Source organism: Chanos chanos, chromosome 1 (genome assembly GCF_902362185.1).
Source record: "Chanos chanos chromosome 1, fChaCha1.1, whole genome shotgun sequence".
Lineage (NCBI taxonomy): Eukaryota > Metazoa > Chordata > Actinopteri > Gonorynchiformes > Chanidae > Chanos > Chanos chanos.
In genome coordinates, this window is record NC_044495.1 from 37863030 (window position 1) to 37876849 (window position 13820).

Consider the following 13820-nt stretch of genomic DNA (forward strand, 5'->3'; position numbering starts at 1 on the left):
ACATGACCTCCATGCACCATACACCGCCGTAACCCGACTCTAACTGGCATTACAGTTATGATTTGGGAGCCCTGAGGGGGCAAAGGGATACATTTCTTTTGTCAGTGTGGGATTTAATAGCAACTTTTTAATAAAGAAAGGCATGTCAGCTTTCTCCTGCGCAGGAGTTTTTTTGGACTCCGATTGATTTTTAGCAGGGAGCACTGTGAAAGTCTTTTCGGCTCCCGAGTGCGAGTACGCGTCCAGCTTAAGCTCACCTCCGCGCGGTCACACGTATCCCCTGCCTGGGGAAGAGTGGAAGAGATGGAAAAAGAAAAGAAAAAAAACAACAACGAAACAAATAGGAAGGCCTGTCGGTACATCTTCCGTGCCTGTTGCGCGTTTCCCTTTATCAGGCCTTGCCATGAGGTCGAGATTCCTGATTTTCAAAAGAATGGCAAATATGTAAAAGAAAACAACTGTGGAGAAAAAAAAAAAACAAGGACGTAAATGAGCTAACATTCGTTTAGAGAAAAAAAAAAAAATCTGATTTTTCATGAATCAGACGAAGAGTAACAGTCTGTGCGCAAATCTGTCTTGACGACCGTTTCGGAGAGTGTTATTCCGTTTGGAAATAATCCTTTGAATGGCTTCATTGGAAGCTCCCGAGGAGTTCCAATATCATGGATTCATCTTCGAGCGTCCTCTCTGAGTCATTCCCAGTTCTGACAGACAGTCAAACCCACATCAATCCATCACAGGGAGGGGAAAAAAACAAAAAGACTTGAGAGTGTTTGAGAGCAGATCCAACAGACATTTAATCAGACGATGCCATCTTCACATATTTCTCTCCAGATTAGGATAAAAAAAAAAAAAAGCGTTGAATTGTTTCAACGTGATTTCTAAAAAGCATAATGAATGAATAAATAAATAACCCTTGCAAATTCTGTCTAGTTTGTCCACCTTCTAGCTCTTTCTATTGTTTAAACATCTGTTGAAATCACATAGTTCTCTACATAGCATGTGTAGAAAGCTTAAATAAATAATTGGCGTGATTTTTGGGGCCTCAGAGAAATTGTGTTCTCTTCAAGCACTGTTTCAATTCTGATGCAACCTTTTTTTTTTTTTTTAATCTTCAAGCGTTTACCTTTTTCTTCTTTTTTTTTGTTCTCATTTAAAACAAAAAGCTTTGCCTTCGTTCTGGACAAATTTGATGAATGGCAAACATGAGTGTGTTTTAACTGGCTATGAACACATTCACATTCGATGTCCAAGTATGTCTGAATGTGAAATTGCTGTGAAGTCTGGATGCAATTAAATTTCCCTCTCTATCCCTCTGTTCCTCACACGCTATTAAAATGAGAGGTGGAAGGGAAGGAAAGGAAAGGGTGGTGTGTCGGGGGGGGGGCAAACACTCTACTGCCCTGGAAAACATATCCCTTGGACCTCTTGCAAGGTTTTGTGATTGATGAGTGCTCCCTTGGAATAGCGCTGTATCTGGGTTTGGAGCGCTTGAGAGGCGGCACGGCTGTTTGATCCAGCGTTTTATTTATGTCCTTGTCGGCCTGCGCGTCGTCTTCCTAGGGAGGTTGTTGCACAACTGGATGGAGGAATCAAGGAAGTGGGGGAGGAGGTGTGGTGGGGGGGTGATAGGTGAGGGGTGCTTTGGGGGGGGTTGTTTTGATCAACTCCAGTCTGAGAATCTTCACTTAATAAGGACAGTGGAAGTGTCAGAACATAGTCGTGGCTGTTCTGATGAACGGCCGTGACATACGACGCTGCGTAGACACGATGACAGCCTGATTGGTTTAATTTCCCTTCCCGCACTTTGAGAGACTGATGACAGGTCTCTAGTCCCTGAGTTTTTGGATTTTGCATGCAGCATGTATTCCCTGAAGGATATGAAGACAGACAAAAACACTGTGTCTTGGGTCAGTGTCATCCGATTTTAAAAGCTTTTTGGGAAAAGATTCGTACTGACATACTCCAGGACTAAATTGTCTTAAACTTTTATGAATATCAAATCTGAATCGGCCAACTTTTCTTGGGAGAACAGCCGAAGCGTCTGTCAAACCTCTTGTTTTTTCCCTCGATTTTGCCTAAGTTCTGAGGCCGGTCTTTCTAACGAACAGTACGCTCAATGTGACTTAACAGAGTGCAGTGAATAAACCCCACCAGAGATGTATTACCAAAATGATTGGGAAGCTGTGTTGACTGTGTGTCTTTTTCATGCCGTTGCCAGAGAGACTGTGGTGGAGGGCACTCTCACCCACCCTTTCGCCCTCACCCTGTCTGACGACACCCTGTACTGGACGGACTGGCAGACCCGATCCATCCATGCCTGCAACAAACACACCGGAGACAAGAAGAGGGAGATCCTGAGCGGCATTTACTCTCCCATGGACATTCAGGTCCTGGGCAAGGACAGGCAGCCATACAGTGAGTCTCTAACATCCACACCCATATACTTCAATCATTTTGTCTTGACGTGACAGTGTTCCTGCTGTCAAACAGTCGTTTGTCCTTGACACATTTGTCCTATATCTTATGTTATCAATAGCTTAAAATGCATTGACCATCCCCATGTTTATTGATATGGGTTGGTAACTGCAGGTATACTCTGGCAGGTTTAACAGTAAACAAACAAAGCCACCCAGCCGTTAGTTGCGATAGAGGTTGGGCGGGAACCGGAGAGAGGGAGAGTAAGAGAAGGGAATGAAGACTTTGAATGAAAAACTAGTGATATCTTCAACTCAGCACCTTAACTAAAAACAAAACAAAAAACACTTGCATACACACACACGCACACACGCCCCTCACTCCTCGATAACTTCATTTTTTAAACTTCATAACAGAGAACAGATGGCAGTTGTTGATATTCAGTGTCAGCTTTTTGCACATATTCTGGCGTAATGAAGTTTTGTTCTCCGGCCTTGAAAAGTGTTTCAGTCATAACCAGACAATGCACAGGGCAGAGTGAACATCTGCGTAGGGGTAAGGGACAGAGGGAAGTGCGGGGGGGGGGGGGGGGGGGGGGCTTAGGTAGTCGTGTGCTTGAGTTTTTGTGTCAAGGCTGTCTGTGTTCTCCTGAGTAAGCAGATGGAGTTTTCAGAGTGCCTTGCTATGGTTGGCAGAGCTAGACTATGTGGAAATGGAAAAATAATATACCAGAGGAAATAAGAGCCTCTGCACCTAACCTGGGGGTTTGCCATTGTCCAAGACTCAAAAAGTGTTGCAAGGGAATGCAGCTTGGTTGTTTTCCTATTCTCAATCTAAATCTGTCAAGCAATGAGCTGAAAATTCGATTCAGATCCCTCTAACAGAAAAGATATCAGGATGTGACTGCATATGTTTAGAATGAGGAGGAGGGGGTATAAAACGTAATTTTCCGTTATATTTGTTTCTAAGCGGTCCGTTTCTGTCGAAAGCTTGCCCTGCTGCTTTGAAAAACAAGTCAAAAAAAAAATGTGATTGTTTATTACGGGGTCAATCCTTGTTTTATTGTTTTATGACTCTTCATTTATTGTTGCTCCACAGTTCAAACTCCATGCAGCGAGGGGAATGGAGGCTGTTCCCACCTATGTCTTCTCTCTCCCATGCAACCTTTCTACAGCTGCGCCTGTCCCACGGGAGTCAAACTTAAGGAAGATGGCAAGACCTGTCGCCCAGGTAACAAGCACCATTAAAAGTCACCTCTGCTGCTCCGTCAGATCCTAACACCAAAGTGACCCAGAAGTTTAAGTACAATATATTTCGTACAGTTTAAATACAAAAATATTTACCTTGAGTTTTCTCAGGCAGGCAAGTCTCTTGTGGATTGAGGCATAATCCCTTCTATTACATATGCAGAGGAATATATTATATATTTTATGGATTATATTATGCTTTCCATCTGGATTATATGGATGGTTTTTCTGGCCTTTTTTTTCTTCCATGCTATATGTTTTATGTTTTATTGTGAGTTGACAGCTCTCATCAAGCCCTCTCTATTTGATGTTCATAACCAATTTTGACCAAAACAAAACAAAACGAAAAACAGGTGGCCCCAAGGCAGTATATTTGTAAGTAAGCACATCACCAAGGAGTTGCTAATTTTCTTTTTTTTTTTCCTTTTTTTTTTTTTTTTACCCCTTACGGACATGCATATCCTGCTCCCTCTGTGGGAACTCTGAGACTTATTCTATGGGAAATAAGTGAAATTCCAAAGGTTACGTCTCATCCTTTGGAAGGAAAACCTGTACACGGCTGATGTGGCATTGGGACAATAGGGAAAGAAAAAAAAAAGAAAAGATTGGCCTTTTAGAAAAACAGTATCTCAGACATAGTCTTATTTCTTAAGTATAGTGGGAAGAAAGCTGCTTTTCTTTGCATAATGTCCTGAAAGCAAAAGATCTGATATGTTTTATAGATGGATGCTTAAGGAGGGAGTTTTCAGCGTAATTTTGGACAGCTTTACCATGGGACTGGAAGCAGAGCGGCTTCACACAGAGCTGCTGATTGCTTCATTCTTCATGCTTTTTCCAATGTCCTTGGCATTTGCCCCCTGTCCTCCAGAAGAGTGTCCCTGACCCAGGGTGGCAGTGGTGATGAGTTTTGGGGGGGGGGGGGGGGGGGGCGCTTGATCAGGTCAGTTGGAGGTTTGTCTGTTTAGTTGATGTGGCGTGGACCTTACAGAGCGAAACCCATTTGTTTGAATTGCCCTAGGGTCTGTGTACATTCCCCCAGTTGTAGACCCTGTGCAAGAAGGCCTTGTCCTCCCCACCTCTCCACTCCTCCCCACCCCACCCCTCCACCTTCCTCTCTGTAGAGCTGAGAGCTGTGGCCAAAACACATCTGCATTTATAATGCTGGTGAAAGAGTAGAAAAAGAAAGACGTTCCTCACAGTCCCCTGTTATTTTCGTTGAGTGGTAAATGAATTATTGTTCATGCTTTTTTTTTTTTGGGGGGGGGGGGGTACATCTCAACTGGAGTGAAAGAAAGAAAGAGGGACATTAAACATCATGGGGGCAGTCCTGAAATCAAGGTTCTGCTCTCCACCCTCCACTACTTTCCCAGCCCTGGCCAATCTCCTGAAGAACAGAGATGGTCATTGTGTCTGTGCGCCCAGTGCCGTTAATGACGGACTATTCTTTTATTTGAGGAGAAAAAAAGAAAAAGGAAAAAAAAAAAGCTCTGAGCCCCCTTCCAGAGATGCTCAGTCTGCCTTTCTACTTGAATTTATAACCCTCCAAATTTGAGGCTGTGTATTCCCAGGACAGCGAAACAATGACATGCATTCTTGTCTTCAGCCTTCATTCCAGTGGCGCAAGTGAAAGATAGAGCTGGCCAGTGTGCGTGTACGTGTGTGTGTGTGTGTGTGTGTGTGTGTGTGTGTGTGTATGCGTTAGCGGAGCAGAAGGGGAGACCCAGATTGGCCTGACATGTAATGTACAGTCCATTCCCACTGCCTATAGGATTAAGCAAGTCTCCAGCCTGTGTTGACTACCAAACAGAATGTAAGACAATACCCCATTGTATTGACTCTGATTAGCTGAGAAGGACAAGTGGGAAATGAAGAGGAGGGCTGGAACAACAGTTAGGATTAACATGGGCAAGTGTTGGCACTCTCTCATTTGTTTAGCTTGGGTGGCTAAATTGAAGGCCCTTGTCTTATTTGTTTATTTATTTATTTATTCATTCATTCATTTTAAGGTGAAGTCGTCCTTCACTCACTTCGTCAATTGTTAAGCGGAGCAAAGATCAAATTAAAAATCAAAAGGAAATATTTCTGGACCTAGTAGGGGTAAGAAGAAGAAGGAAAAGGAAAAAAAAAAAACGCACTAGATTGGCCCCTTCATCTCTGTTATGTCTCATTGGTGTCAACCCTGATGGATGTCACCTTTGATTGGATGCCAGTCGATTCTAGTTGGGTTGTATAGGCACTGGAGCGTGCCTTTTGCTAAAAAGAGAGATTAAATAAGCAGAAGGTTGAACCTAATTGCTTCCACCGAGTATGGGCCTGGACAGAATGTGCGGCTGCCTTTTTTTTTTTTTATAACCACACTCAGGGCATGAATCCCAACGATATACAAACTTTACGCACAGCTGAGGGGTTCTAATGATAAAGCCTAAACTACAGGGCCTTAGATCTGTATCCAAAGTTAAACAAAAGCATCTGCACACCTATTTACCTATTTACCACTCTGTTCTTTTTTTTTTTTTTGGTAGCTAGTTAAATAGAATGGACATATTTGTTACATGGTGTTGAGGTATAGTAATAGAGTTCAGTTTGGGGGAAAAAAACAGGCTTTATCCGAGGACTTTTAAACAACTCCTTGTCTATATTGCTTTGTGTTAATGTTGTGTTAACATATGATGGTGAATGGGATAGGTTTACAAGCCGTTTATGGTATACTAAAGACACCACTCTGTTTATTTGTAACAGTCCGGTCATGCAGAGAAAGGGTTTTCAGACAGGAGGTGTGCAATGTTGGAACAGGGCCAGTCTTTCTAATACTCATTTAATACCTATTAGGACCAGTTTTGAAGCATAGATTTTCTAGTCACCTTACATAGAGAACAAAAACTGCTCACTTCACCTCACTCTCACTCTTCACCCCCCCCCCCCCCCAGGAGCAGAGCAGGTCCTGTTGCTGGCCCGACGGACGGATTTGCGTCGGATCTCTCTGGACCTTCCTGACTTCACCGACATTGTGCTGCAGATCAGTGACATACGCCACGCCATCGCCATTGACTACGACCCTGTCGATGGCTTTGTGTACTGGACAGATGATGAGGTCAAAGCCATCCGCAGGGCGCGCATCGACGGCAGCGATGCCCAAACGCTGGTCACCACTGAGATAAACCATCCGGACGGCATCGCGGTGGACTGGGTGGCGCGGAATCTCTACTGGACGGACACAGGAACAGACCGCATTGAGGTGACCAGACTTAACGGAACATCTCGTCGAGTTCTCGTCTCGGAAAACCTGGATGAACCCCGAGCCATTGTTCTAGACCCAATCAGCGGGTATGTGACCTTTACAGAGAAGCATATTTCTATCTTCTTTAGTGACTCTAATGTCACTTATGTCTCCTGTACTTTTTCATCCGTAGGAGATTAATAAGGTAAATTGGCAATTAAAATAACATATGTTTCCTTTCGTGACACGCACGTTAGATCAGAGCTGATGTTTGAATCCACGTTACTCCCCACAGCTACATGTACTGGACAGACTGGGGAAAGAATCCAAAGATTGAGCGAGCTAGTCTCGACGGGAGCGATCGCATAGTTCTTGTCAACACCTCGCTGGGATGGCCTAACGGTTTAGCCATTGATTACACCGCTGGAAAACTGTACTGGGGGGACGCCAAGACTGACAAAATCGAGGTAATTCAGCCCCCTCTAGACAGGGGTACACCGTGTGAATGGAGTTCCAGTATGGTGAGCTTAAACATTCAGTTTTAGCCATTGTTCAGTGACTTGATTCGACTTGCGATCTTTGGACGGATACTCTCATTTCAGCTCCTCTGAAGCAACTAGTTGGCCGGTATTTTTCAGAATAACTCAGCGTTACAAAGTGTCACAAGAACGCTTTTCTGAGTTTCACAGACACGTTTGTCTAATGCAGTTTTCTTTTCTTTTTCTTTTTTTTTTTTTCTTCTCTGCCAGTAGATTTTTTTTTTTCTGTGGTCTGATCAAGGTAAGGTTGAGAAGTGCTTTAGGTGCACATTCTTCAAAGAAAAGGGGTGGGCTGAGAAATGTGTCTGACCAATGGTGTCCCGTGTGAGGTACTGAGGAATGCCAGACTAGTTATGTAACACCTGAAGGGTTAATGCCAGATTTCCTGTCAGTCGTATACAGTCATTCAAGTCCGCGCCATCGAAGCAACTCCTCGCCCAAACTCTCGTAGTCTAGAAAGACTCAACCCTTCAAACCTGAATTTTAACTTGACAGTGTTTTGACTGTCGTTACCATAATTCCTCGCTCCTAGTTAATTTTTTTTTTTTTTTTTGTAATTGTTCCGTGGTTTGTCTTAAACTTCCAGGCATTTGCAGGGCATTGTTTCCATGCGGATTCGTTGTTTTGAATGTGCCACGGGAAGGCAGTGGCATGTTCGTGCTTTCAGCATTGTGTAACTTGTCCGCTGCGTGTAGACACAGGTCCCAGGGTGTCAGAATACCAAGATGGCCGTATTTCATTCAGCCATACTCTCTGAAAGCCTATCGTGTAAACAAAAGAGGAAGCTAAAGTCCCAACCCCCACAAGTCTGTCTCAGTGCTTGTGTATGTATGTGTGTGTGTGTGTGTGTGTGTGTGTGTGTTTGGCTCTCTGTGATTACACCCGCCGCTCACATGGCCCTGTTCTCCATGTGTGGGAGCCCGCATGTGTTTATGTTTGCTTAAGTATGTGTGTTTCTGTCTCAGAAACCAAGGCAGTTTTTTTTTTTTTTGGGTGTGTCTTCATGACAGTTGCCCTCAATACTCTTGCTAGTCATATGTCATTCAAACTGTGGAAATACCCTAATCCCTCTTGCAGCAATTTGTAGATATTTTATCCCACTTATAACGCCAGGGTGTTTCTTTTCTTTCTTTTTTTTTTTTCCTTTTTCCTTTTTTTTCTCTCTCTCGTTGATTTCGTTCACGTACACGCGTGCTCTTTGCAAATTAAGCCGTTTTGGTAGACAAGCAGAATGATTGGTTGGAATGCGTTGTGCAAGGAGGACTGCGATGCTTGTAAAGCTTAGCGTGACGATTTGATCGGTCGCTGGCATGACCTTCTCTGCGGTGCCCGGCTGCTTGGCAGGCCTCGTCAGGTTTTACACGTCGGGCTAGCCATAGTTTTCCCTGTCTGCTTGGCACCCTGCTGGGGCATTGTAGACCAGCTCTTAAAGTACCAGCACATCCTGGCGCTCTACAGGAAGGAAAGAGGGAGAGAGGGAGAAAAAGAACAAACTGGAAGAAGGAATAACAATAATGAAAAAGAAGTCTGAGGTAGTAGGCTGAAGTAGTTTGGTGACTCTTTCAAAAAGCATACAGCAGCCATAGTGAAGCATCTCTTCGCACAAGTTAGGAGAGTTTTTTCTCCTTTTGTGTTTTTTTTTTTTTTTTTGAGGGAGTTTGAGCAGAGACAGGCGTTTGGGCAGGCATACTGGCGGGGGTGAATGAACAGGGATTAAGCCACTCCTGCTGTGTTATTGAACTCTAGAAGAGGCCAGAGACTCTAATAGAAGCACATTTGGTGTACCATGCAACATCTCGCCGACATCTTTAGCTTGTCACGGCATAAAGATGATTGATGTGTGCTAGTCACTCTTTTCCTGGTGACTCCATGATTTTCTCTCTTGTACTCTGGTTAACAAACAAGCTCTTACAGGTCGAATGGTTGGGGTTTTTGTTGAATCAAAGTTTCTGCCTTAAGCTTTCTTTGGGTGACAACTTCTTTTCCTCACGGGGCATGATTTAGGGCAAAGACAGATAAAGAAGAGCTCTTTGTCAGATTATGGTCCATCAGGCTAGTTCTCACATTAGAGGTAAACCTTTATCCCAGTGCTCTTACTGCTGCAGGGGCTTCGTGTAATTCACTAAGGGACTTGTCAAAAGTTGGTAATAAGCTGACATGGGTCAAATTTTTGGCTCTCACAGAATCCTGTGGTAAGCATACATCAATGAATGAGTGAAGCTGAAGCTTTCCTGCGATAGCACAGCGTGCGCTGGAGACACGTCGAGATGAGAGGATATGAGAAGTGGATGTGGAGAAAGGTTTTGGGGTGGAAGCGCTGGCCCTTCCAGCACGCCTCACCAGTGTGGAGACTGACAAGGGAAGCCCTCTTCGCCCCCTCCACCTCACAAAGACAGCATAGAATGGCAGAGGGGCTCTGAGTCTTGTGCGGGCTCTCCACCCAGGCGCCCCCCCCCCCCCCCCCCCCCCCCCACCAGCCCCTTCCACCCCCTCTACTCCAGTGCCAGATGCACATTTGGGTGGCTGCGCTGCTCCTCTGCTCTTCTCCCGGCAGCTGACAAGTGCGTTGTGTTCGCCTCTTTTCACAAGGGCGCTTCAGCTTTGCCCTAATGGAGGAAAGGGGCTCATTCTCCAGCAGGCCCACTTAAACACTGAAAGGAAGAACTGCGCTTGAAGTGCTAATGTCCGCACATCCAAGCGCAGCCTAGTCTTCAGTGATTTCTCATTAAAGTTTTTTTTTTCTTCGTCTTCTTCTCTTCCCCTTCCCATTCTCAGTGATGCTGTTTTTCTTTCTTTCTTTCTTTCTTTCTTTCTTTCTTTCTTTCTTTCTTTCTTTCTTTCTCTTGCTCTCACACTCTCACTCTATCACTTTCTTTATCTGACTCCTTTGTTTTATAATGGCTGTTGATGATTCTAGACCATCTTTTTTTTTTTTCCCTCCTCCTTGAAGAAGGGCAAATTTACATGTTACTGTTTACCTTTTTCTTTCTTCGGCTTTTTTAGGGTTCCTTTTTTTTTTAAAAACTTGAAAACAACATTAAGGTCTTGAATGAGAAGTTTTGAAAAGTGCCTTCTGGCATTTGGAATGTGGCCGCTCACTGCCTGAATGGTTATAAATAGAGGTCTGCAGGCTTTTTGAGGGGCCCCCCCCTCTTTTTTTTTTCTTTCTCTCTTTCGCTCGGCTGGTGACAGGCCCTGCTTGAAAAGACTTTTTTTTTCTTCCTTTTACTTGTTGCAAAGTGAATTGCATCGGGTGCTGTGGACATATGCATTGTTCTTTTTTTTCTTTTTTTTTTAGTGGTTGTGAAAGGGACAGAATCTTCTCTCACCTTTAATGTGACAATTTGGCTCGTATTACATCAGTCATCTGTGTATTTCTCATCTGTATTGAAAAACACGTTTTGATTTGTGATGGTATGTTACTTTTTTTTTTTTTAAATTGAAATGTTTTGGAGTAAAAGCTCTGATATCAGTGCCTCATCATGAGTATGAAAGTGGAAGTCTGATTGAATATCGACTGCTATTGAAAACCTTCTGATAACTTCTATGGACAACTGATCTCTAGCAAGATTGCAGACTAATGTGACTCATTGAAACATAAAATTGCTTTTGGATTGCCCTGAACTGCACATTAAGACAAAGCCATCTCCAGATAAGTAATGAAAGAGAGACGCAATGGGTTTAGAAGTTTGTACAAGTGTGCATGCTTTTGTATGACTACTCCTTAACTTATCCAGAACTTTTTGGTTTTTGTGGTCAACTACCTCGAATTCCTTCGTCCCTCTGCCATGTAGAGTTTTGAAATGGTGATTGGGGTGCGCTGCCTGCTTTTCTTTTCCATTTGCCGCTGAATGCTCTGTTTTTGAACTCGGGCCAAGAGAGTTCTCTTTCATCTCTGGCTCCCGCACCCCTTCAAGGAGGCTAAGTTATTGGCACTTGCATTCATAGCCTTTTTCCTTAAACAGTATGGGAATTGTGGTCTTTTATTTCACTCTCCCCTTGGTGTGTTTTCGCTTCTCTCCAAGTACAACCCGTTTGCCTTCCACATCTCCCCCCCCCCCCCCCCCCCCCCCCCATGCCTCTCCTCCCCTCCCCTAACCTCGTCCCTCCCTGCTGAACCCTCTGAAGTTGCCGCGGTTCTCCCTCTCGTACATGCCCCCCACCCCTTCCCCCCTCCCCTCACCCATCCCCACCCCTCCCCATGCCCCCACCCAAAGTTTGAGATGCTTAAGATAACTCATTTGACTGATGTTCTTGTCCCCATCACAGAAAGTCTGGCTTTTGTGGGACAATTATGTAGATTCTGCCTTTCAGGAAGGCTTTTGTGACCCTTGATTGCAGTTTGCCATGTGTGTTCCTTTGGAACACCATAATGGCAAATATGTAAGACACAGCCAAACAGAATGTGGTACACAAGAGCACAAGATTGTTTTTTTGTTTTTTTTCAGTAGAGTTGCCAGGAGGAGGAGGGGAGAGAAAGAGAGAGAGAGAGACTGAAGATAGTATTGTTTGATCGATGTGCGAATTATTTTCGAGAAGATGTTTGAATCCTTTATCCTTTTCCTGATGTGATTTATGGAAGATTTCGTTCAGGTGTAAGTGGATTGATCTCCTGCAGGCTTGTGCTTAAGGCAGTTTCCTTTTCCCCCCTACTCTCCTTTTCTTTTCTTTTTTCCCCCTTTTTCTTTTTTAATTAACCACCATTGAAATGAAACCAATTCGATATGTGGTTCTTAAAATGAATTAGTGGGGTTTTTTTTTTTTGTCCTGTGTTTTTTTTTTTTTTGTTTTTTTTTTTTAATTTAATCAGAAGTTCAAAGCGGCCTGTTGTTATCGCAGTCTTTTGGGCACAATTCTCAATTGCTCCATAATGAAGCCATTTGGACCACAATGAAGCCAAAAGTGTGTTGTGATGGCTTTCTGAAAGGCTTTTGGTCCGTGTTACCCCTGAGCTCTTTAGAAGCATTGCAACATTTTTTTTTCACACTGACAATGAAATGCAACACATTTAAAAGAAAGGCTCTTTTTCTTTCTCTCTCTCTCTCTCTCTCTCACCCGTGGATTGGAGCAACTCAAAGCTTGCACGCTGATGGATGCTGGCGAAAGTGGGAAAAGAAGAAGGGACAAAAAAGGCGTAGATGTGAAAAGGGTCAATAATGTTTTTATTCTAATGTGGCCCCTGAAGCAGTGGCTCCAGTGGACTCGGCCGCATTGTGGCTGACGGGAGCCGTGAAACTTGATTTGTGCAGCGTTTCTCCAACAAGGGGCCTCTCTTTAAAACACTGGCCATGCTAATGATAGGGCCTTTGTCTCTGCGTTAGCAGCCCCGTTCAAGGCTTTGCCGAGCTATGGGGAGGGAACAGAGAGATAAGTTGAGACGCCTAGGAAAGCTGCCGCGGACCCGCGAGCGAGATGAGCTGAAGAAGCCCAAAGATCAGTCTGAATGGGCCGCAGGCAGGTGATGAGACTCCCACACAGATTGACGGATGTGCCGTCATTCTTTTGAGTGTAAAGGGAAACCTTCCACTCTCCACAACGGGAGAACGGCACTGCTCTCTGCGCTACTGTACCAACTCGTCACCACTCTTTTTCCCCTCCCCATTTGCATGATTTATTTATTAACGCCGTTGGGAGAGTAAAGGAGACTCAACTGCTTTTTGCGTCACTGAGTTTTAGTGTATTGGCATCTGTGAGTTCTGTCTCCCTTTTTCGGCTTTGGCAAATTTAGGTTTTTCTTTTGTATGCCTCGTTGTGAGAGGCGAGTCAACTCAGCACAATGAGAAAGGCAACCCCCAAAACGCAGAGCTGTGATCTCTTTGTGATACGGTGGTCACTGTTGGCTTTGTTTTTTAAGTTTTAGAAAAGCAAGTGAATTGGAGGGGGGGCGTGGGGGGGGGGGTTGTATATTTTGCTCCTATATAGTGGAGTGAACGCATTCTACTTTAGCGAGCTTAGTCCAAAAAAAAAAGAGTGGTTTAAAGAAGGCCAAACCCCACCAGTGGTAATCCAAGCCAAATAGGCCTATGTTTTAATGCCTAGTAACAGTTTGTTGGTGTTGATGCTAGCCCTCTGCCGTGAGCGCTAATAATTTTCGATGTTCCAAGCTCCAAGGATACACTGTTTAAGCCAGGGAATAAAAGACACCTGACTTCCATCATATTTTCCATCCCTGGGGGGGCCCGCATTGTGCCCAGTTCAACAATTCCCTCACTCACTCACCCAAGCCATGTGTAGCACAAAAACAATGCATCTGAACATGAAACCCAAGCATGGTCATTTCTAAATAAAAATCTTAAAATGCTCTTACTGTTGCAGTTTTGGATAAAAGTTATGGATAAAAAAAAAAAATTGCATGTCTCCTAAGCTTGTCTGTTTATTTGGACAGGAAGAACTTAAAAC

At 44.1% G+C, this 13820-nt stretch overlaps 1 protein-coding gene across 2 annotated transcripts in view; it reads left to right on the forward strand.

Moving 5' to 3' along the window:
- Nucleotides 1–13820, forward strand: part of lrp5 (low density lipoprotein receptor-related protein 5) — a 49372-nt gene that overhangs the window by 11437 nt on the left and 24115 nt on the right. For both annotated transcript variants that reach the window (XM_030789052.1, XM_030789044.1), the window contains exons 5-8: nt 2222–2418; nt 3517–3648; nt 6593–6989; nt 7178–7349. In XM_030789052.1, coding sequence (XP_030644912.1) covers nt 2222–2418; nt 3517–3648; nt 6593–6989; nt 7178–7349 — 898 coding nt within the window. The remainder of the gene's footprint in view (nt 1–2221; nt 2419–3516; nt 3649–6592; nt 6990–7177; nt 7350–13820) is intronic.